A 22,127-nucleotide genomic window follows, 5' to 3' on the forward strand; every position below is an offset into this window, starting at 1 on the left:
TGATCACTAGGATTCTAATCCGTCCAGTCAGGTTCATATTTTACTGTACGTACTATTCACTGTATTTCTATTGATGTGGCTGAATATTTCATTGCTGCAAATCAGACCTGCCACGGGAGGAACTCCACAATATTTTTTTCTCAGAAGTATTTGCAATTTCATCCTCAAAGCCAATTCGGGTATGAATATGTATAACGAGCCAGCACCCTGAGGCTCACCGTGAACATAGAGCATTCGTTATTGCCACAGAGGGAATGTACACGTTTGGCGCGAGCTTTTCAAGCCTATACCGTAGTCTCGTTGCACCTACCGGTGGTTTTACTGGCTGCACCCAGTGATGCTGCATGGTACTCAAACAAGTCCAATCCGGGGTGGGGAGTGTGTTGACCTTGTGTTGTGAATCGGTATGAGTAATCTGCGTGTGCAACCCGAGAATGCCCTGATCTAATCTGATAACAATACAGAACGTAGAGTTTTCTCTCCCCCCCAAAAAAGCATCCTCAGGGAGAATAGCTGTGGAAGGCCGGGCAGTTTAGCCTAGCTCGAGTTAAGGTACTCACTCTTACTTTTTTTGCTGCTCGTTGCATGGGTAAGGTAAATTCCTTTGAGGCTGACGACAGTGCGGCTGAACGATGCCTGTTGATCTTGCAACACCACAGGGAAGGTGCAGCTATTTCTCAACACTAAGTCGAACAGAAAACGGAGGTCCTGGTTTTTCGGTAACGATCATTCGAAAATGCCGTTGTGCAAACGAATTCTTATGGCACTGCTCGGCCTTTGAAGAGGATACTGGTTACTGTCCCAAATCTACTTCCACTGTTTGCAGCCGGCGCTGAAGCGCTAGCTGGCTCTGTTGCAGAGCGAAATTTTCGTTTCGAAGAGCTCGAATCATCTCGTGCAGACGCTGATTTTCAGTTTTTTGCTGGAGAAAAAATTGTTTCAGCTCCTTTTTTGACTGCTGCAGCGCAGCCAAAATTTCCTCCTTCGCTTCTTGCACAACTTCCTCTGTTCGGCCCGTCTGAGCAAGAAACGCAGAACAGAAGCCGCCTTTTTCTAGTGGAAGGGCCATAGGAAGAGACGATAGTTATTGGCTGAATTTCCAACATCTGATCAAATAAGGAGTAGGACGGGAATTTCGGTGCTTACTTGAACAATTTTCTGGGATTTTAACTGTTGCACCTGCCTCTGAAGCGCTTTGAGTTCGGAATCAATAATGCACTCAATTTCCCGAAGCCGGTGCTTCACCCCTGATCCGCTTGTGGGCGTTAAGATGGAGCCTTGTGCACCCTGTGAGACTTCGGAGCTTCCCGGGTATTGCATTGTTGGGAGGAAACGGTTACTGAGGCAGTGAAGGGTGATTACAAAGCAGTCTGCAGATTAAAGAGCTCCGGCACAGCAAAAGTGATCGGTATCGGTACTAGAAACGTACTATTCTATTTGTTTCCAATTTGGAGGTTTAGTACCGATCACTTTTGCTGTGCCGTCAGCAGCGCTCCCGTTCGCAGGTTCTGCTGCTGCGACTGAGCCAAATATCTACAGGGTGGCTGACTCGTTGGCAGTTTTCAAAACGGAACGTAAATTGCGTGTGAGTCTTCCTATTTAAACTTACTCCAATATATGTTAGAAAATCGGGCACACACTCCTTTATCAAGCTAGCATGCTCAATGAAAACGCCTCTTGTTACAACGGGAAGGTAAGGATTAACGTGCTTGATAGTCGAACTTGCTTGGCTGCACGTGGGAATCCCGAGTAACGGCCGAAAACCGGCTTAGAAGAAGCTAGAGAGGCACCCACGTCTCAGACCACCACAAAATTTGGCTCTGAAATTTACATAGCCGTTTCTCCCTCGAGATTCAGGGGAAGCAGTGGACCTGGATGTTAGCTTTTCGAGGCCTACTCACACGCAGGTCAGAAGCGTCAACTCCCTCTCAAAGCTCTGACGAAGGCGATGCCCAAGCTCAATGAAAACTAAATATGAAAAAAGAGCAGCATGGAAACTGGGACACAATAAGTACGCGATAATTGTAGTTATGCGTAGAAGGGCTGATGTAGCCGCTGTCCAGCCCCGAGGTCACATCCAGCGGGCAATGCAGCCAGTTCCTAGCGACGCTTTGAGACCTCCGTGTTGTGTCTACAGCGAGCTGTGCATGGAAGCTAAACAGTGTTCCTATAATATATTTTGTCTTTATTCTGATTTTAGGGAACTTGGTTTCACCTGAAAGAGGGCGGATACCCAGAAGTGCACCATAGGTTACGCATGGTGTGCCAACTCGAACGGGACTACACCCGTTCCCTTTATAGGCTACGATACTTTAGACCACTCAACACTGACCGAATTACCCGGTTTTTTTGCATTCAAGCGTAGGTATTACATCCAAATATGTCAAAGTCCCTTCCTTGGCTCTACACACACGGTATACGATCCCGCCCACCAGGTTTGCCGGTCAGACCTCCGGCTCCCTAGGCACCCATCACACCAGAGTGTTGAGGGTTGCGGTGGGCAGGAGACGCAGCATTTCCTGTTTCACAGCTAGGCCAACCGCCATTACGGTCCAAATCGATGCAAACAAAGTGGCTTTGTGAGCAAAGACCTACAAAATTGAGTATATATATGAACACAATGGCTCGAAGTCTCCCCATTAATAGGTTTGGGATTAATAGGTTGGGCTTCTATACTTATGTGGACTATAGCATGCGCCAGTTTGCCTACATGATGTTCACCCGCGTATGCTGCAGGCAGCCGTTATCGCAGCGTTGTTCTACCGTCTGTAAGCCTATATCACAATGATCACCCAGACAACTCTTCCGGATGGGACGCTGACGGAGCGATTGTATAAGTTGGTAGGCGAGCAGCAATTCCATGGGGCCGTTGCTCTTCTAATGGATCTCTTGCATAGCCGTTCAAACCCTGCTGATCAGAAGCTGTGCTATTCTTTGCTCCCAATCCTTGGATACTGCTTATATATGGCAGAGGACTTTGAAGCGGCAGGGGAAGTTTACAACCAGTTGTTTGAAGTATTCCCAGCCGTTGGGGAATATCAGGTACGGCATCTTCTAGTTGATAATGCTCTGCTTTTCCCACGAAGGCAGTGCACAGCCCCCTCTTCAAGACGTTTCTCCACGCTTAACGCGCTTGTGTTGGCTTCCTTGGCAGCTATACGCAACATACTGCTCCATCAAGAGCGCCATATGCGGGAAACATCCTGTTGTCAGCGTCACCTTGAGACAGAACCTGGTCGCAGCGGGCATTTATCCTCCGCGCCGTTCCACGCGCGTCCCTAACGCAGCGCCCCAGAGCATTTGTAAAGCCAAAGCGAGCGGAGACGAAAGTATGCCATGTAATTTCAATTGGCGCTTCAGCCATCCGCTGGGCCTTGCTACCTTTCAGTCAAAGTCGTAGGCCATACGAAAATATTGGTGTTCTTGCGGTCGGCCTGCAGCACGGCGCACGAAGGGTGCACTTACACCAGTCGAGGCAGCACTGTTTGAATCAGCAGCCCTTTATCGAAGCGGGAGCTTTGAAGAAGGTCGTAGAGTGGCTGCTGCAGCGAATGTTGAAAATGGATGGAGTCCGAGCCTTGCCTATAACGAGGCTTTATGCGCTTATAAGGCATGCTCCACTAGATACTATACTCCTGGAGCCCCGGCCATTTCGTCAATTTGATCTACTGTTTCTGCGAGTATAGTTCCACAGAACACGGCAGCCCAGTGATGTCAACTATGGATCATCAGATCTATGCGCCTTGTGACCAGTCAGGAGAAAGGGAGGCGGCGGCGAGGATTGCTGGAGGGATTGTTTCGGTCTGCTACGGGAACCAAACCGAGTTTGTTGCAGGAATGGCAGAAACTCAGCATATGCTAGCTGCTCATAAGAGCTCCCCAACAACGAACTTTGACGGTCAATCTACTACCGGGAAAGTTCTGGTTGGTCAACTGGGCAGTGCGCTGCAAGCGTGTAAATTGTGTGCCATAGAGTCCTCACAACCAAAGCTGCACACTGACAAGGCCATTTAGTGGCACCGGATTTGTCTGTTTTGGTAACGTCATTACAGGTGGCGGCAGCTAATCTCTGTTGCGCTGTGGATATTCTTCAAGGCCGTTTGCGTACTGCAAATGAACACTTGCTTTTGTTGTCTTCAAGCACCGCGACGACAAAGGCTGCCTTGGGTACGGTAAAGCCAAAGGTCTTCCACTAAGGCACACCAGCAGAAACATGGTGCATTTAAGAATTGGCGTTGCTTATACTTGCTGGCATGCGATGGAGAAACAGAAACAAAGATGAAGCTACTTAGTGAAGTTTCGAACTGGCAGGAACCGACTACGTGACACTTCATAACCAGGCGCTAAGCCTTGCTACCACCGATCCAACAGAGAGCATTAGAATACTCGCAAGCCTTCTTGATGAGCGGTTCGCCCCTAAGACAACTGTGGCAAACCTTCTCATTCTGTATTGCAAGTCAGTTGTCCCTACAAGTGCCGTCAAAGCAAAACTGTCAAATCAACACCTACTCAGGTAGTGTTTTTGAAGTCTTTGCTTTGGCGTCTTGCCAGTAAGTACTTTGAGAAGGGTTGCAACACACATATCAGCTTGTAGGATATTTACAATATGTTTGTGTTCTTCTTTAGATACGGACACTTTGAAGCAGCTGAAAAACTTGCGGTAAGTTTTCCACCAGACGTTCGTAGTAGGGCGCTATTGAACACCTAAAGACTGTCAGTGCACATGCTTTCTACCCAGCATGTCCTTGCAAATCTATATTGTTGGCGAGTGGCTACAAGAGTAGAGGCAGGAGACTAAAGCTGCATACTAGCTGCAGAGATAATGAATTCGAAAAGCTCACCAGATGAAATGTATTAATCCTCTTGGCGTAGGGACAGCCTCATCCTCAGCACGTTGAGATTATTGCCTGCATGCTTTCTGAACCACTTGCCGCAGCCACTATTCGCTTTTTTGCCGCTGCATAGGCTTCATTTGGAGAAGTTAATCTTGGTGACCTGAATGAATGCGAAACAGAGTTCTTGCGGAACTTTATGCTGGTAAGCCGACGCGAGGCATCTGTTCAGCTCTATCATCCTAGATTGCAGAGGATATGGTCTATGATGGTCAAAGGATCTGGATGTGGAACTGAATGCATTCATTGACAGATTCATTCTGCTCCCTTGGAGGCTCAAAAACGCCTCGCAGCACTCGAAGAGCAGATGAGAGAACAACTCCGTGCCTGGAAAGGACATGCAGTACGCCTTTGTTTTCACATATCAGTAACGCCAGCGCAACAAAAGTTGTCAAGCGTTGGTCAAGAGTTCGCATCGACAATAAAAGAGCGTTGCTCTTTTATTGTCGATGCGAACTCGTCGTCCTTTAGATAGCAAGGCGAAAGTCCTTGGGGACGTCTACTTCACCTGATCGATAACTATTTCACCTCAATGCGCTTGCGCTGGGCTTAGGAGATATCCGCAACATGCTGTACAACAAGCGTAGTCGAAAGGAGCGCCTCAACTGCACTTCAAGAATACATCGACACTTTGATCCCGGTAGGCGCTTTGACGAGATTTGCTGTTGTGTGTAGACTGGTGAATTTCGGAGGCTTTCACAACGTTCCTCTCCTGTGTTCGGCGTGATGCTGCATAGGTGTTAGTGACACTGGCTGAATCGTATATTGCGGACGGGAAGCTGTCTAAAGCAGAAGCGTGAGTCTGCCAAAGAAAAGGCATGAATCTTGCTGAAGGTGACTATTGAATATCCAGAATTATATGCAGCTGAGTGGATGCTACCACAGCGACCCAATCAAACGGTATAAGCACACTGTCCAACGATTTTCTACAGGCTGCTCGGTTCGTATGGAAGCATGTGCGGTGACAGCAATTACTGGAAGATTAACATGGGGCACATTCTCTTCATGCAGGTAGGAATAAGGGATTTCCGTTGCTTTGAACAGATTTAATAGTGGCCTGCGCTTCAAATAGGTGCTACGCAAACTCTTGCTTACGCAGAAAAAATATGACAAGTGCCTCTCGTTTTATGAAGACGGCGTTCGAACGGACGTATGCGGACGGGCGCTTCAAGGGTGGGAAGTTGTTGCTTTGACGAATGCATTGGCTGCGAACATCCTTCTAGGGCATATAGATCAAGCTCAACAGCTTCTCAAGTGTGTTTCTGTCTGGAAAGCAGTTCAATTGCATGACCCATTTATGAGAGATTCCGTAGTCCATGTAAGCCACGCGTGTTGAGGATGTCATACACTAGCTACAGTTACTTGACTGAAGAGCAGCTACACGTCTTGCTGGCTAAGCACATTCATCCACTGACTCCTTATCGGTTTTGTTTCAGTCTCTTGAACGCAAGTGAGCAGCTCGATGTTCGAAATGCCTCAACCGCATCGGGGTGGAATGATTCGATTCCGCATTCTTCCGTTGCCAAGCTCATCGTGGGCACCTTGTATTGCGCTGAAAAAGCTTATGACTATGGCGTAAGGAGCGTTTTGGAGGCCTTAGATCCCATGGAGAGAGCCCTCAACGTGAACACATGGTGAGTCTCAACCAGCTCGTTTACGTTGTCGTTGGCATCCCGTGCAGAGCCAACAGAATATTCGGAAAGCACTCCTACTAGACATTGACTGCCGCATTTTCAGGGGGCACTGTAAAGCTTGCATTGGATCGCTTTTGACCGATGTGGCGTTAGGAAACTTTATCCTAGATTATGAGCTTAAGCGAAACATTGCAGCAGTTTTGCTCCGAATCGAAGCAAAGGCACGAAGCCTCCCGTGCATTGGGGTAGGCGAATACGAAATGAAATGCCCGCAACGACCCACTAAAGGCCTTGTTGGGGCCGTTCGTACAGCGGTTCCTATGTTTGTAGAAATTGTGGCTGTTGAGTATCATATTGAATCCAATGCTGTGGAACGTCTAGTTGATGATGAGATTAAGACCTCTTGATTGTATAATTCCAGCATTCAAGTGCTTGCACATAGCAGAAAAATGAAGCCCCCTGTCGTGCGCCGTGCAGGCGAATCATTCGTTTACAAGCGAGGCGCGTGCCCTTCGGAAATTGCTGTCACTGTTCGCCTAAGTTTATTTATACTTCATCAGCCAGATATACCATGGGGGTTCAATGCCTTTATGCAAATTACTGCGTAGCAGTCGTTAAGCTAGGCGTAGCGTGCTACTCGAACTTCAGCGGAGTGTCTGACGAGCATAAGGCGGGTTTAGCTGGGTTTCGAGATGACGACCGGGTTGCGACGCAGAAATAGCCTTTGAAGACCGGGCCAAACCTCCTAGCAAGGCTCTTTACGGAATAGTAAGTGGGAGGAGTTTTAGTTAAAATTTTTTGAAGCCCAAATGGCGCTTTGAACTTTATAGATGGATGGACGTATGTCTCTGATTAATTTTAAACCTCATAAGCACGCACACGACGTTTTTCAGTTCTCAGTTATTCCCCGAGCCTACGGCGCACTAAGACTTTTTGTAGTGGTATAAACTGCCGTAGGTGTCGAATGTTCTCTTATGAGGGAAACGATATGCGCTAACCTATTGAGGTCAGCATAGACCTTCGCGGCGCTCTAGATGATTTCTGCTACTTAGCTTAGCTCATCTTCCTGGCTGCACAGTCCTCCACTCCAGCACAGCCCCAATATATGTAAATTGACTAGATCCACCTACACTGAAAGTTTCCTCCGTGTAGGAGAAGCGGTATTTCCTTTGTGGAGTAGGTAATTCTCGGAAGCGTTGTACTTTTTTAAGACAAACTGCATACCTTTTCTTGTGCCAGTGGTATATAGTGCTACACCTAGTAGTTTAGGCAAGGTTCGTCAAGATGGAACGTGTAGGAAATTTTCCTTCAGTAGACTTTTGTGATCCTAGGACTATGCCGTGCTGCCTTGGTCGTATGCTCTGCCCCCGCGGAGCTCAAAACGGCTTCCGTCCGAGTAGTGTAGGCAGCGTGGCTGGCATTGCTAGTAATGCACTGCTGTTTTTCTGCCTCGTTGTTGCGATAAACTCGGTTTTAGTCCAATATGCTACCACTCTGACCAAGCGCACATAGGCCCATCCGTCTGCTTTCGGAGTCAAACCAGCGAAATAACCATGCATGCGCTTTCAGCAAAGGGGCGCTTCCATCTAGTCGCACGCATGAAGTCAACATCAGGCCTTTAAGTTGTTTTGCTCTATGGTAGGGAGACCAGAGACCTACCGATTCAATNATGAAGTCAACATCAGGCCTTTAAGTTGTTTTGCTCTATGGTAGGGAGACCAGAGACCTACCGATTCAATCGCAAAGTTCCAACCTCCCAGCAATCGCAGATCCGTTGTTGTTCATGTGTGGTGGCGTGATGCGGACCTTGAAGAGGTTCACATTTTGTCTGATATTTTCCCGCTTAGGAAGTGAGCTCCTGATGGACTCAATGGTGCGTTAAACTCATGTTATGTTCAATGGTCTTATTTGACCTTTAACAACACGAATGATCTAGCCTGATCCAGAAGCAGGGGAAGCAGCGGGCTCCAGAAATTCCTGCAATTGCCCAGCCAGGCCAGGCTGACTTTGCTGGTGAATATGACTCTACGAGTTGAAGCATTCGGTTGATTAACGCACATTACCTTTTCCGAACAAAAAGAAAATGAATTAAAAACCTTCGTTGGCCTAATTGAAAAGAGGGCTGGAGAAGAAAGAAAGCTTAACAAAATATTAGGGCACAGATACAGTTGGCAGCACTGCGTTCACAATTTCAGTATTTACGCAAGCAGAATGCTCAGATGAATTGAAGCTGGGGAAGAGGAACGTTTTATTTGANCAATTTCAGTATTTACGCAAGCAGAATGCTCAGATGAATTGAAGCTGGGGAAGAGGAACGTTTTATTTGATACAGCCTAACATGCTTTTGAATACTAGCAACATTGGTAACTCGCATTCCTTCTGATCTCCTTAACGAGAGCAGAGCAATCTGAACACTACTCCGCACACAAAATATGTGCCGTTCAGCTCAGCGCTGGGATGCGTGCATGCAATGCATACGATCAACTGGGACAGCAGTTGAACACTCAGTGGCCCTTTAGGTTGAATCCTGTCCTGCCATCCCTTGAGTGAGAAGCTCCGCACAAATTCTTGCTGGGATAGAGAACAAGCACTGCGATGAGCCGTTACAGAAATGTTTGATAAGGACGCTGTTTGGTGCGCTTGGTTGGTGAGGCGGTGCCCCAAAATGCTCGCATACCGTTCAGCCCTGAACACTCCAGCGAAATGTTCGGCGATTCAGAGGAGGAAGAAGAGACCCTACGATAGAATAGACTGGCAATAGATAGTGGCATCATTACTGCCNCGATTCAGAGGAGGAAGAAGAGACCCTACGATAGAATAGACTGGCAATAGATAGTGGCATCATTACTGCCAGTTGGTAAATTCAATTTCCCGCCGGTCTGAACGCGTGTTTTGGAGTTACATGCGAGATCCACTGGAAGCGTGCCCGATAACTCAGTGCAAGATTGGTGGAACATTCAAACGCAGCTCTTCTTTGCTGCCCAAGAAGCTGACAGCACTTAAAAGTGTAGAATCGAGCGCTCTTACCTTTGATGGCTCCGTCGGCTGGTCAATACTGCTGCATTTTGCGGACGGTAGCGAGCAATATGCGGGCACGCCTGGGCGCTTTGTGAAGTTCATTATCTGGCTACTGGTGGAATGAGGGGCGCAGTATGGCCAGGTCAGGCTCGCAAACGTTTGTTCATGTACAGTTCGTCGACATAAAAAGAGACACTATAGGAATGAAACTGAATGGCTAGATGGAGTTCGCGGTGACTGCACTGCATACGTGCTAGATGAAGCTCTGCAGGAAGCAGAGGATATTCCGGCTAAACATTACGCTCTTCAAGCTGGAAAATACCCTGACAAGTCTACCGATGACGCGTGCTCGCTGCAAACACTTCTCCCGGGTCGCTTCCTGGAAGCGTTTTCGAAGGGTCGGGTGAATCGAAAATGTGCAAGATTTAATTCATTATACTGAAGTTTGGGTAAATCCCAAATAGCATATAGAAAACCTGCAACTGTAGCACCTATCTTCGGCTTTACATCCTCTATTTTGCGGAGGCGTGCTAAACTGCACGGAGACAAACGGCTCGGAAAGCACCCCCTAGCTGCTTCGCGGAAGGGCCATATACCTGTACCGATACTGAGTTTGCGCAACTCTCGAGATTTGAGAGGAGACTCCAAAAAAACTTATGCAATGGTGTGATTGTCTTCCACAATTTTAGCTGAGCTCTCCTGTGTCATTTGAGGGCTCGTCGTACCACTGGAGGAGCTACTTCTCTGAGCACTGCTTGCAGTGTTCCTGGCCGACTCCAGCTCGGCAACTTCTCCGGCTTCGACAGAGTGAGAATCATGGCTAGGAGGCGTCCCATCCTGGCTTACCCCGTTGAAGTGCAACTGTTGCAAGTCGTTCGAAAAGTTCTCTGCCTTGGTTCCTCGGTCTACGGCTCCTTTTGCTTCTTCTTCCCGTGGGGGAGGCCGCACGTTTAGCTTCTCCATAGCTCTTGCTCTTTGGCGCTTTCTTCTTAGACGGCTGTCGAATGGCCTGACAGCAGCACGCAGATGATTCACTGAAGCTGCAGCACAGCAATGCGCTGCTGCAAGGAAGAAATACAAACCAGCAAAAATTGCCTGCTCAGTTAGCATGCGTTGAGCAATCTTCAAGGCGTTTTCTCGCTGCTCTGCCTGCATTGTGTCATCTTGCTCCAAAATTTCTTGGCGCTTGCGTAGTAGCCCCACATTAACTAGACCAACAGCCGCAAATGCTGTTGAGTACAAAGTAAAGAGAACCTCTAGCATCACGAGGCCAACAAGAAGGACATGACTTTTCTTGTGAGCGGCGAAGGCGGCTAACATGCAAGCAACGACTGAAGAACATAACAGGGCTAAAGACGAGGATATATCCACGGCTCTGATTGCAATCTCTGTTCCGCATATAGCAGTAGTGACAACTAGCGAAGAAAAGCAGGCGAGCAAGGCGGGCAAGACGCGAATTCTTTTGAGGCGACGGGATATTTGCAGGTATGACGGTCTTCTGTCAAACGGAACAAGCGATTCTTCTTCTGGCTCACAGGCTTCGTTAATTTCAGGCAGTTGTAATTCATAGCCTGTCGTCGTTGCTTTCACATCGTAGTTGTTTGCTGCTACAGGGCACTCAGCTGGATCGATTCCTCCCAACGACTCCACTGGAGGCCCGGCAAATGTATTCGAGTGTTGGTGCGAGTGAGGCAAAGAATTATTCACGTCACTAAATGTGCCAGAATCTACACTTGAACGTAGAAGCGTAGCAGATGCACTGCTCTCTTGCCTGCTGGAACTATCGTTCTTCCCCATCGTACCTACAGGGCAGTGCTCTGAAATGGCTGCTGCTTCTTAAATTCCTGTTACAGCGACCCCCACGCTTCGTCGCGTAGTGTAGGGGATATTCGAATAGTCCTAGCATGTGTTTTGCTCTCTAGATTACACTTTGCTAATTGACGGAAGCCAACGCGTAGATGGGTTCGGCGATGCTCTCAAACGAACCTCTGCAAGGATACAGCTGCAATCTAATCGTGGCAAATTAAATCCTAGTATTTTTCACTGCACGGACATTGAAAACAAAACATTAATAAACTGGACTGCGTGCGTGATGTACCAGTACTGCACATTTGGGCAAGCCCCAAACTAGCATGGTCAACTCTTCCGCGATTGGCGATGTAATTGACTGTTTTTCTGGAGGCAGGAGGAACGATCTAGTATGGACTTCGGCGCCGGAGAGGCTTCTTTAAGTGGCAAGGTACCCGGTTTCTAAGCGGGAGAAGGTTGGCATGAGCCCTGGCGGTCAATGTCGGGCAGACTGGATATACGATCTACGTTCTTTTGAGAGAACAAGACACGCTAAAAACTGGCAGATTTAAGTTTATAAATTGCATTTTCGTTCATGTGTATGCGGAGAACTTTGGTGATGTCTGCAGGAAGACCGCATGCGGGGATGTTATGCTAGAAAGCTCACGTGAACAGCGCAAGCACACGAGGAAGTAGTTAGACGTAGAGAACGATTGCTCTTGGCCTAGTTGAGTAAGATGTCACTGGATTGTTGGATTGCTGGTAACGCTAGCGTCATGAGGCGGCCCGTCCCTAGCAGACTCTTAGGGTGGAGGCGTGCAACTCACGGGACTGAGGCAACAGGTTAGGGCAAGATGCAGCTTGAGTAAAGTACCGTAATTTTAGGTATGCAGTTCTCTTCTTTGAGAGCCCAGTTACAAGGTAGGTCAATATGCGGCGGAGCCTCCTGCCTGCGCAGTTTGTAGTTGTCTAAAACTATCGTTCCCACTTCCATTCGCCGCTGGTCAGGGTCACAGCTCCAGTACATAAATGTGCCCCCTCTCCTTGCTTTTCTTAGAAGTAAAAGAAACATTCAGAATCCAAAGTATGGTGGTTCTATGCAGCCGAATGGGCAGAGGATTTGAGTTGCGCAGCGTTGCGATTGACGCATCGACTAGAATCTGACCGGCAGGCGCGCCTGCAGGAAGCGCTGGGGCTCTTCGTCGGGTTACCCCTGCAAATTCGCTTGTTCTCCTACTTTATGGTCATTTAATATTGGGCAAAACTAGTTGGTTATCCGTAAGGGAGCCGATGGTGTCTGTCTTTAAGTGGTTAGGTGTGGCGAACCACGCATCAAGTCGGCGGCACCTCGTTTACGCCTTGAACCTGAAGGGTTGCTGTTACGTTTTAGTAGACTGGTTCTTCGTCATCGACTGAATGAGAATAGGCGTTTTCTGGCTTATTTGGACGTAAGGGGAGCTATAGCTGTATGTACGTGTGCTTTCCGGTAGCACAGCATATACAGAGCGTCCGTAGGCTCGACACGGGCACTTGTTGGTACAGGTTCCCCACAATGAAATGACATTGTCCAGCTCAACAGCTGGAGATATTTTTTTTCAAATTTGCGAACAACGCAAACCTTGTAGAGCTGTACCGAGGCGTAGGAAAGCCACCCCTTTTGTGAGTGCCGCCTCTTTTGTGAGTGCCATAAGGAACATTGACAAACGCTGGCCACACAGCGTACCCATGCAGATGATTGCGAAGCACCTGCATTGCCTCTACGCATTCGAGCCTGCAACTCGTTCAGCGGACTTGTCTCCTTTGAGGCTGCTCCAAAACATGAAGAGAGCTAGGACAACCAAACAAGCGATCCCACCGCCGAGTGCTCTGTACATAGCTACCTGAAGGGAAACAGAGAGAACAACGGTGGAATGGATGCAACAGCTGATGCGTTTCAGGGAATCGTGCAGCACCTGATGCTCTGCAAAATCACCTAGGCCTGACATCTATTAACATATCATTGGTAACAGAGAGCTGGAAGGGCTCGGGCGCACGTAATAAAAGTTCGAGACGGTGGATTCACAAGTTACAGCGGCCATTTGAACAATGTTACGCCGAAGGAAGCGGCAGTTTAAAGATTTCTTGAGGCGTTCCAGAGGAAAAATAACATTCTCGTTAATCACGCCAATTGAGTCAGTCACTGCAAACAGTAAAAAGGGAATCAAAGCAACAATGAATCGGAAGAGAAATGTAATGGTGCTAGCTTAGTCTGTCGTCGTGATGGAAAGGCTAGGTTTGTGCTTCCGTAGGGGAAAGTTCGCAAGAGGTAGGCCTACCTGCGTTGACGAAGCACGAGGAGATCCGTAAGTCTAGGCAGCATGTCGCAGCACCACAATAAGAGCGAACAGCGGAATTTGGTTGAGGTGAATTTCGGCAGGGTCAATCGTGCCACGGCTTCCGTTTTTTGTACAGTTCTGGCACGGCGCAACTTACACTAATTGGCACTGGGCATACTTGCGTCGAAAACACAAGTAAAGGAGGTGAGTGTCTGAAGTTGGACGGCGGCTTGCCTCACATGTTTGCGCAACATCACGCTGATTATTGTACATAGAGGAGGCAAGCTGCTCCTCCTCCTTGAGTCCAAACATTTCAGCGAACCCACAAACGTCCACCGTGCCATCTTCGCGCTCGCATTTATACTCCAAATCCAGCACTTTCTGCTTTTGTTGGAGCCACCAAAGGCCATTTTTCGTCCGCACCTTGAAGAGCTCGGACTCTGCTTCTGCTTTCTCTTGGCTCAATCCATCTGCAGTGAGCTCTTCAATCTATACCATGCACAGATACGTGTAGTGCATACTTCTGCACCCGAACTGCTACACCTGAACTTGCACAGTGTACTAGATTGGCGACAGGACTAAGCAAATGGAAAACTTCGACAGGGAGGTATACAAAATGGGAGGTCTGTGCTTGCCCATTCAAAAAAGTGAACCATCCTACGGATGCGCAAGACGACTGTCACATGCACAAATCTATGGACACAGCGAAGAAGGCACTACAAGCCTTGTATCGTAAGGTACACTTACGAATAGGTGGCCATGCAAACAGAGACGTAGAATGGCGCACGTTGCCACTATTGGGTGAAGCAACATGCGTTTTTGAAAACGCAACAAAGCCACCGTCCCTTCCCAACGTCATGGATACAAACGTTTTGAGTTACCTACCTTCCGCTCTTTAAGGTCTTCTAGCCACTTGATGAAGTTAGGGTCTGCTTCGTTTGGGTTGTCTTCCCTCACAATGAACTCTCCGTCTGCCGCCTCATCAGGATGAAGAGCGGACAGTTTCCATGGAGCAACAAGGCTTTCGAGTGTTTCAAGTCCGTAGATGGTTTCTCCCCCTATCTCCGCGTCCAGTAGTTGCATACCACTCTGGATAAAAGGCAGAAGTGAGTTGTTCAAAAGATACAAAAGAAATACTTGCCACTGCAAGGGCCACTGTGCGTATACAGTTATGGAGACTAAGTTCGGTCGTTAAGGATATCGGACGACCTAAATATTTACAGACAAACGAAACACTAAACAAAGTCTTTTAACGCTTTGACGTGAGATGTGAGCGTGCAAACATACGCTCATATGCGTGCGAAGAGAAAAGCCTAGCCCGTCAAAATGCCCTTATGGCGTGAAAACACGGATGTTTGTGGTTACTCTACTGCTAAGCATAACAAAGCTAAGGGAACATGAAAGCCTTCCAGTGGGAAATAAAGCTAGAATCACCTTCAAAAATTCGGGGAAGACTTTCTTTCTGCTCTCAGGTACGGAATCCGGGTCGGCAACCACCATAGAGCCACGCACGGTTGCCTCACTGAGATAATTCTCAGCCAGTTCTACGTACAGGGACAACATAATAGTTGCAGCACCGAACGTAAGGAGACTACTGCAGCAGCTAACACAAGGAGACTACCCTGTATTGTTAAGTTTGCGAACTCATGTGCATAATCGCTCCTTGGTAGATTATCGTAAAACGAGTCAAGTCGGATCCGTACTCGATGTGTCCTTATCCAGAGGACTTATGTTGGTGGGGAAGCCATTAAGTGTCTCTTGAAGTGTGCCAAGCATTTCGTCGTAAGCCGCGTCCACCCCGACTCCAGCGAGCAAATCTCCATCTCCTTCCTTTGTCAGGCATTGGGATATTAGCGGCTCAACAACGGGCGCGTAGTCAGAAAGCAGGTCCCATTGGTCTTGTTCTAAGCAATTGTTTATCAGAATGGAACAACCTTGCCTACCAAGCGTCGTGGTCCATCCTAAGAGACCACCAACTACCAGAAGTATAACAGCCATCAACGCTAAGATGTTCCAGAAGATCGCCGGAATTAAGCTTTGAGTCTTCCTTCCTCGGAAGAAAAACCAAGCAAGCCAGAGGACTACCATCAACAGGATGGCCAAGTAAATAGCACAGTCTACACAAAGAGCGACTTCGAGCCATCCCAACACCTTTGAGACTGTTTCCTCAGATTCTCCTAGGACGTCAAAGACAGTAAAAAATAGCTTCTTGACACTCTCAGTGGGGAAGCTCGATTCTATGTTTAGAGCTGGAAGCGTCACCCCGTCAAATAACTCGTCCACATATTTCTTAGGCTCCAGTTTAATGATTTCCTTAGCTGAGGCGCTCATCCGCTTTTCAATGCTGACCAGCCCCGAGGCGGAACTTTGACTTTTGCGAAGATCACAAAACAGGGATTTGTGGGAACACCCAGAGAGCGAGTTACTTGCATAAAAAGAGATGCATGAATCGGAAACAAATTTTATGGTATTTTCCATCTCGTCAGTTAGTGCGACAACATCCAGCGCGTTAGTTGCCGCCTGCTTGGACAACTCAAGAATATTGTTCGGATTCGTTCCATCGACCAGCAGCGCCAAAGTTTCCACAGATTCAACCAAAGGCAGTAATCCTTCAAATTCGTCCGGTAACGGCGCATCTGCTCGAGTATCGTTTGTACCCAGTGATGCACTTCCACGAAGTATTTCATCAGTAAAGACATATGCTTGGCAATACGCCTGCTTGGCACCTTGTACGCCTTGTCTTTGGTAACTTATAACGAGGCAAGCAAATATGATGCCTAACAACGTCACCACTGCAACAACTATGGAACCCACAAGTCGTGAGCAAAGCTTGAGCTGTCCACAACAGCACTTTGCACAGCAACACAAGCGCCGCAGGTATTTGCAGCAGAGCTTTGGGAGGCAGCATAGTATGTATGCAAAAGCCACGAGGATACCTGCAAGGATGGACAAGCCGAAGAGGCAACTGCTTTTGATGACATCAGTCAAACTCCCCGTTCCTGATAGATACGCGTACAGAGCTGTTGAATCTGACTCGAGAGTTGTCATTGCTCCTAATACGCTATTCATCCAGCGGTCCATAACCCCCATTGCGTCGAGAACCTTTTCAGATGTAACANCTGCAGGCCCCTCGATTCCCTTGATAGCAGATTGAGGTAGCTCTGTTGTGCCTTGCCCATGAAACTAGCGCTTTTCTCCTTGTCGGGCTTTCAAAATCGGATATGTGGAGACCTAAAGCAACTCACTGATTGCTCCAGGTCTTTGAAGAGGCTTTCTTTTATGCTCGGCGAGCAGGCGCGTTTCATCGCCTCGTCGAATTTCTCTACGGTCGGGGATAGAGGGGGCAACTCCTCTTCACTGTCATCGGTGTCACTATCCCCTTCATCTGGATTTTCAGGTTCTTCATTGGGAGTGGTAGTATCTGCATTTTCTTGATTTGCTTCAGCAAATGCCATCGCGAGGCCTTCTTGCGTAGGGGCGTGTGACCTGCCTAACTCCTTTGTTTCTCCTCCACCCGCTGTACATATCGTGCAGGAATGAAAAAAGCAAAAAAAGCAGAGTGTCAGAAGTATATTTGGTATTCAGCAACGATGTCTACCGCGGGAGGAACCCATTTAGAATCTGTTTTCCGGAAACGTGATATGGGTAGAGCTCGTAGGTACGTGAAGTGCAAAGTTCCTTTCTGTAGGCACTCCCCATGCTCAAGGATTAACGCGCGTAAAGCATAGTACTTTTCCCGGAAGCATGGTGCCAACTTGTTGTCAAATTAGACGTTCCTCTTTTTGGGTAGTGGCAAGCAGACGATAACCAAAGACTCAGGGTATCAAGCGTGCACAAACCTGTAAATAATGCCTCCTCGACTGTAAAACCATTTACGTCTTGCGCAGTTGAAATGGCAAATGCTGCAACTGCCGCTGTCAGCAGTATGCCGAGTCGTGACTTCTTGCGGCATTTTCGGCTCTGAAGTAGAACCGTGTGGTAGTTGCTGGCTGCCTTCATGGTAGCGACGGATAGCGCAGAGTTCATCGTAGGTGCTCTCCAGCAGTAGCTGCGGGGAATGTGCATAAGTTTGAGCGGCGTTGAGATCGATTCTAAGACAGTGCCACTAACGTGCACTTGCCTCTCCTTCTCTTAAAGGGCCAGCCATGCAGCTAATCAAAACGTTGGGGAGTCAATGAACTCCAGCAAACCCACAGGTCATTCATGCCACCCCGTGGCAGGCAAGGCCTGTATGCCTAGCAAGACCGAGAGCGAAGTAGCGGACTGCCTCCCCGTTTCGTCGGTGAATTGTCGTCGGACTATTTTTCAGACCCAAAAACATGGAACAAGCCAGTGTGGGGTAACGTGAACAGATCGCCCATTGTTTTCTAGATATTTTCGCCTGCTCAATGTCCACGCAGAGGAGACGCTGCCGACGTAATTTACGCCAGACAAGCTCCGAGTACCTAGCTACTGGGAGAACCCTAATGACGGCGCTAACGCTTTCTAAGACAATACGACATTAAGATTCTTTTATTTCTTCTGTGTGCGTCAGACAATGAGTAGTTGCCGGGTGGGCCTGAAGAATGGTGGTGAGGGGCCGCTGGACTAGTAGGTGACCCCGCACACGTCGACGATGCAGAGAAAGTTTCTGATTAGGCCGTCATCCTGCACTTTAACGCTTCAACATAATAAATACGTACGATGCTAAAGAAGAAGCAAATACACCTAGTTTTGGAAGTTTCTCTTGCATCAAAGCCGACGGTTGTAGGTGTTGTGGCTCGGTGTCCGGTGAACCCCACCATCGGAGAGTCAATCCAAACAGACACTTACTCTGAGCGCCTGTGCGCCCCACAATTGCACTAGGTATATTGAAGAAATATCTCACGACCGAACTTACTAACTGTAGCACGTTGAATCATTAGCCCTCGGCTGATGAGGGAGGAGCGTAGTCTGCCTACAAAGAGCCGATCAAAATCAGAGGGAAACGCCCCAAAACCGGTAATATGATAGTATGTTTGCACTAAGCGTGATGGAGCAAATGCGGGTGCAATCGGCTCAGAACTGCTTAGTAAATGGCCTTGACATATTCACCTTGAGCTCCTCAAGTATCACTCTCCTTTAGAAAAAAATGCTGATGCTGGAGACAGACATACAAGACTGGTCTTCCGCTAGGCCCTCCACATCACCTCCGCTGCATGACAGCGCGGCCAATTGCTTGACCAAGAAGCCGTCGTCAGCATCGTTTCGCGATTCGCGCTCGGAATCACCGGTTGTTCTGGCGAGTACAGAGTTCATGGTGCCTGGCAATCCGAATTTCAGGGAAAAGCCTATGGAACCGCGTTCCACAATGCGCGTGCCTCCCTTCCTCAATCCCTTGGTAAAGCCGGATCTCCCGAACCACGGGAGGCCTTCATCCAACGCTGCTTCTTCAAAGATAACCAAAACAGCACCGAAGGAGCAGGCTGCAACATCAAGAGAGGGTGCTGCTAGTTTGCCTTCAGCTCCTTCAACAGCATCTACGACAACAGCTGAAACCACAAAGGTGGCTGATGCACCCTTTAGAGATCCCTCACGCGAAAAAGTAGGAGTCTCTGCCGCTCCGTCGACATTAGAAAAAACACAACAACTTGCTGCACAAGGTGATGCAGGGACTGCTAGGAGGAAACCATTGCAAGTAGCGTCCTCTCCTGTTTCTTTAGCAGGTACATACAAGTCTACGGACCCAGTCGTTCCTGCACCTGGTGTGGGGAGTGTACTGGACAAGCAAAGCTCGGCCATGCAGCAGCAAACACGTCTCAACCAAGATAATGTATCCCTCAAAGGCACTCTACCGCTTATGCGAACGGCTCAGAGGACTGCTCAAGAGGGAACAGAGGGGACAACAGTCAAAGCGATGCCGTATAACTCATCATTAGCTTGTCTCGTTGCGGCTCTGGGCGCATCGAGCCTCCGCTTGGCAGCTGCCGCAGAAGAGGGTCTCGACAGCAGCCCTTCAGATAATGGCAGCAGAATATTTCAGACCTCAGAGCAATACCGAATAAGGAGATCGGGAAGCGCAGCAACCGAACTTCTCCAGTCGGTATCACCTTCAACTCCAGAAACGAATTCTCTAGCTTTCCCTCAAAGACAAAGCTCTGCCTTCACCCGACGCTTCCTACCCGCTCCAAAGACGACGGCAATGGCCAGAAGCAGACGAAAATTACCTCATTCTTCAGATGTTTCTCGAAGCAGCAGGTTTCAAGAAACTCCGCTGCAACCACCACAGCAAAATTCCCCCACCAAAGCAGTGTTGAGGGCTGACAGGGGCAATGACACAACCGGGCAAAAGCAGATTGTCAACCGTCACTATATTATGGACCCTATTCTTCTCGATTTGCCTGTGAATGGACCAAGCAATGAGCCGACAGTTAGTGGTGTTTCTCAGGGGAGCGAGGTGCTGCCCTGCCGCAATACTTGCAGTCCAGTCGCAGCAGGAAGCACTCCCAGCAACAATTCAGGAGCCAAAAAGTCCACACAGGAAATACATACCACGCTTTCGGAGGAAGCCACGGCCATTCCAACCAGTATTCCAGATGGAATTCCTTGGGAAAGCCACCGACGCTCACCAGAATTGCCTCTGCTTGCGCATGGGACACACAGGGTTGAAACCGTGGGGCTAGACTGCGCGTCCGAGGCTTACCATGGAGAGGAAGAGCACCAGTTTTCCCTGTTGCTACAACACTCCCTAGGGCTCTTGCGAAGAGAAGCTGCTCGGTGTTTCGCTAGCTCGCAAGCTTCTGTGAAGCAGAAGCTTTGGAGGGAGCTGCAGCACGAACGGCACTTGCGGCTGCAGCTGCAACAAGAGCACCAGGTGGGATTTGCTGCTGCTGAAGCGGAGCTAGTTTCTCTGAGAGCGCAGAAAGTGGAGGAACACGAAAGGCTGGAGAAAATACTGGAGATTTCCTGCAGGAGGAGGCGCACGGAGGAGGGTTCTCAACTGCTGCGCTTTGCGTGGAAAGGATGGCAGCTGCAGCGAGTGCTCACGGGAAGGCTCAAGAAGCTTCAGCAAGCTCTGCAGCAGCGCCGTTTGTTCATGTTACAGCTGCGGACATTTCTGCCCTGGAGGGCAGCAGCTGCAAGGCGCACGGTCGAGCAACAGATTGAGCGAGCTCAGAGGTTTTTCCAGCAAGAGATGCAACGACTTGGACAAGCGCACCTAGAAAGCACACAGAGGCAACAACAGGAACTTCGAAACCTTCAGCAGCAACTGAATAGCGAGATACACCTCCGTGAGTGTTTGCAACAGAGCCTCATTGGACTGGTTGCTGGGGGAGGTGTCGGGGCGCCTCAGGGGGGTCAGACGTCCAGCCCCGGCGATACGATTTCCTTTGCTTCAGCACCGTCTTCAGGAATACTTAATACAAAACGACAACAGCGGTCAAAAGCGCCAGAAAATCGCACGAGGCGGCAGAGGGTCCTGAGAGTAGTAGGGACGCAGTCAAACCTTCGGAGCCGACAAACACTGGCAAGCCAGAACAAGTCTGGGCAGCCCCTTGACGAGAAACTGCAGCAGTGTGATTATGCTGCCAGGCAACCCTGGTGGCATTGGGTCTCGCAAAACGCCGGGCTGGGAATATCGGCACCTTTACTACCTACCCTGTACAAGGGCGATCCCCGAGCAGCAAGTGGATTTGAAGCAGATACTGGCCGCCGTGTTAAATTCACGGATGAGCTGGCAAACCAGGAGCAGCAAAGCCAACAACAGAAACTTCTACTGCTTGCCAACTTACTTTCCGAGCCTTTTCCGCAGAGGCACAGCTGCAGTAGAGCAGTATCAGGAGGACCATCGTCTGCGCAGGTCTGTAGCAACCAGCACTGCAGCCCTTCAGGATTGGCTCCCGCTTCTGCCCCCACGTTTAGTTGCTGGGAGCTGATTCCCGAGATTTCATCCAAACAGAATCTTGCAGCAGTAAGACGGCATTCCGCTGAAGACAATTCATTGCTGCAGCAGGCTTCCATGCAACCAAAGACAATGCTCGGCGAAAAACGCAACTATTCTGCGAATGATTCGTGGAGCCCTTCCCCCGTCTGCTCCTTTGTCCACGATTTCTCACACAAGCAGACAAAGTGGACATCAGCAGGGCAGTCGACTCCAGCAATCTAGGGTATCTTGACTCGGTTTTCCGTCTAAATTAGACACTCCATAGTTTGCTTCGCGACAGAGGGAATCCAGCTCAGAGAATTGATACGCAGTTACTTGAACTAGGTTTGCATTTCAGTGCGCTCAATCCAAAATGCAGTTGTGGGCGTTAACGGCGTATGTAGATCGTGATGTACGGAGGAGAAATAATTAATCTATGATTAGAAAGAGATAAACTTGAAAGTTGTAACAGCAAACTTTTGGCGGGAGCTCGTCCTATGGGGATTGCCCTGCAGCTTTTCGAATCAAAAAAGCCATTGAATTGTATCTAATATCATTTTTGCTCGACAAGCACAGTTGCTTGCTTGTTTCTTCAACT

General features: G+C 48.7%; 5 protein-coding genes across 5 annotated transcripts; 2 read left to right on the forward strand and 3 right to left on the reverse strand.

Moving 5' to 3' along the window:
* Positions 1–793: 793 nt before the first annotated feature.
* On the reverse strand, positions 794–1,320 carry EMH_0096230 (uncharacterized protein; the record flags this gene model as incomplete). The annotated part of the gene is made up of 2 exons (XM_013495054.1): positions 794–1,018; positions 1,147–1,320. 2 exons carry the CDS (start codon positions 1,318–1,320, stop codon positions 794–796), a joined length of 399 nt encoding a protein of 132 aa, XP_013350508.1.
* Positions 1,321–2,784: 1,464 nt separating this feature from the next.
* On the forward strand, positions 2,785–6,933 carry EMH_0096350 (Tetratricopeptide repeat protein, related; the record flags this gene model as incomplete). The annotated part of the gene is made up of 12 exons (XM_013495055.1): positions 2,785–3,042; positions 3,441–3,569; positions 4,053–4,167; positions 4,312–4,456; positions 4,627–4,660; positions 4,966–5,037; positions 5,446–5,532; positions 5,630–5,688; positions 5,825–5,903; positions 5,992–6,146; positions 6,329–6,526; positions 6,630–6,933. 12 exons carry the CDS (start codon positions 2,785–2,787, stop codon positions 6,931–6,933), a joined length of 1,635 nt encoding a protein of 544 aa, XP_013350509.1.
* Positions 6,934–10,198: 3,265 nt separating this feature from the next.
* Positions 10,199–11,341, reverse strand: EMH_0096460 (uncharacterized protein; the record flags this gene model as incomplete). Its single annotated transcript, XM_013495056.1, has 1 exon — positions 10,199–11,341. One exon carries the CDS (start codon positions 11,339–11,341, stop codon positions 10,199–10,201), a length of 1,143 nt encoding a protein of 380 aa, XP_013350510.1.
* Positions 11,342–13,089: 1,748 nt separating this feature from the next.
* EMH_0096570 (uncharacterized protein) lies at positions 13,090–17,673 on the reverse strand (the record flags this gene model as incomplete). Its single annotated transcript, XM_013495057.1, has 10 exons — positions 13,090–13,212; positions 13,402–13,511; positions 13,648–13,680; positions 13,887–14,136; positions 14,533–14,736; positions 15,082–15,191; positions 15,351–16,424; positions 16,584–16,749; positions 16,893–17,164; positions 17,487–17,673. The coding sequence occupies 10 exons, from the start codon at positions 17,671–17,673 to the stop codon at positions 13,090–13,092; spliced, it is 2,529 nt and encodes an 842-aa protein (XP_013350511.1).
* A 1,084-nt stretch (positions 17,674–18,757) lies between these two features.
* EMH_0096680 (uncharacterized protein) lies at positions 18,758–21,772 on the forward strand (the record flags this gene model as incomplete). The annotated part of the gene is made up of 1 exon (XM_013495058.1): positions 18,758–21,772. The coding sequence occupies one exon, from the start codon at positions 18,758–18,760 to the stop codon at positions 21,770–21,772; it is 3,015 nt and encodes a 1,004-aa protein (XP_013350512.1).
* Positions 21,773–22,127: the final 355 nt, after the last annotated feature.

The sequence above is a fragment of the Eimeria mitis genome, genomic scaffold, assembly GCF_000499745.2.
Source record: "Eimeria mitis Houghton genomic scaffold, Emh_scaff140, whole genome shotgun sequence".
Classification (NCBI taxonomy): Eukaryota; Apicomplexa; class Conoidasida; order Eucoccidiorida; family Eimeriidae; genus Eimeria; species Eimeria mitis.